The 1,706-nt window shown below is 25.7% G+C and overlaps 1 protein-coding gene across 1 annotated transcript in view; it reads left to right on the forward strand.

Moving 5' to 3' along the window:
* Window positions 1-1,576: 1,576 nt before the first annotated feature.
* Window positions 1,577-1,706, forward strand: part of LOC107495738 (uncharacterized) — a gene marked incomplete in the record, with an annotated part of 2,329 nt that continues 2,199 nt past the window's right edge. The window contains 1 exon segment of the mRNA XM_016116902.3: window positions 1,577-1,706. Within this exon segment, the coding sequence (XP_015972388.1) occupies window positions 1,642-1,706 (65 nt within the window).

A 1,706-nucleotide genomic window follows, 5' to 3' on the forward strand; every position in this document is an offset into this window, starting at 1 on the left:
TCGATGTTAAACTCCATTTGAGGATTTGATGATAAGCCTTGTCTTTCAATAAGAAAAACAGCTTCTTTGTTTTTTTTTTTTGTTGGTAAGCTACTCGTTTTTATGTAAATTATGTTGTATTGGAAAGGGCTTAGGCCCAATGTTTTATAAACCTATATTTCTTCAGTTGGGCCATGTGAAAGTGGTTCTATCAATAAATATGATATTATTTGACCCAAAAAATTTAGATGTAAACGGTCAACAGGCAAAGTCAAATAATAAGGGCTAAAGCCCCTTTAATTTACCAAAAAAAATAAAAATAAAAATAAATAGTAACACGACTAAAAATACTAAATAGTAAGGACTCATTTAAATTGTTAAAAGGAAAAATGCTGTCTGATCCGAAAAAAAAAAAGATTTAGATCTTTTAAAGTTTAAATTTTATTTTAAAGAATAAAATATGATATTCTATTCTTAAATAATTTTTTTTATATTTATTTTTGATCCCACCTATAAAATTAATGGTGACAGATCACACTTTACTCTCTAAAGTAAATTCAAACTTTAAGAATATACATTAAACCCTAAGATACACATTAAAAATATATAAAACACAAATAAATATACACAACTATTTTTAATTTGAAAAAAATGTTGAACAATGATGCCTTGAAACAATGTGTTCAATAACTATATGAGTTAAAAAATGAACATCACTTGTACTATTCAAAATAATTATTCAGTACTAGGGATGATAAATATCTCATCCCAAAAATTTAAGCTGGTTTTGGGGTTTACTAAAGATCGAATTTTTAACTTTTCGGATCTAAAACTCTGGTACCATGTCATGATACCATTCATCCTAAAAGCTTCAGCTGATGAAAAAATGTAACACTAATGCTCATATCTCTAATACTGAATCGGATATTCATAAACCTCCATTATACACATTGTACAAATATTCCATTGACTCCCTATACTTTTTCATAAATTTTTATAAAGAATTTGTTAGTAAATATCCCAAGTAAAGAATATTATAAATAAAATATTTTTTTATACACTAAATACATGAAAAAAATTCTTTTATATTTCAAACCAATATCGTTTGGATACTTTTTAAGGTAAAAAAAATTAATATAATTAATTGCTGTGTCAAATACAGAAGAAAAACAAAATGATCGGAGCCTTGTCTGGAGGTAAATCATAAGCAAATCCTCTTACCAATTGTATTATTTTTATGTAATATTGAAATTAAAAAAGAGTTTCTAGCTAATTATGTTTTCAAATTAAAAAATTTAGATCTTTTAAAATTTGAATTTTTACTTAAGAAATTACAATGTAATTTTTTATTTTTAAATAATTATCACAAAAAAATTAATTTTAAATATATTTTTTTAATTTTATCTATAAAATAAAAAATAAAAAATTATATTTTATTTTCTAAAATAAAAATTTAAAACTCAGAAAATTCAAATTCTAATTTTTTTTATACTTATTCAGAAGTCATGGATTCTGACCCTCGTTGCTCGTTCCTAACTTGAAAAAAATAAATAAATCGAGATAATAGGTTCGGACGAGTGACTATTGACACTGCATAGTGAAGTGGAGAGTAGCGAGTGGTGGTGGTTGAGAAGAATCAAAGTGGAGTTTTGGCGGGAAAAAATGGATTTCGGTTGCTCCGACGCAAGCATATGGAAGGAAGCGCTTTCTGCATATCCATCTCGAAT

The sequence above is a fragment of the Arachis duranensis genome, chromosome 6 (assembly GCF_000817695.3).
Source record: "Arachis duranensis cultivar V14167 chromosome 6, aradu.V14167.gnm2.J7QH, whole genome shotgun sequence".
NCBI classification, from domain to species: Eukaryota; Viridiplantae; Streptophyta; class Magnoliopsida; order Fabales; family Fabaceae; genus Arachis; species Arachis duranensis.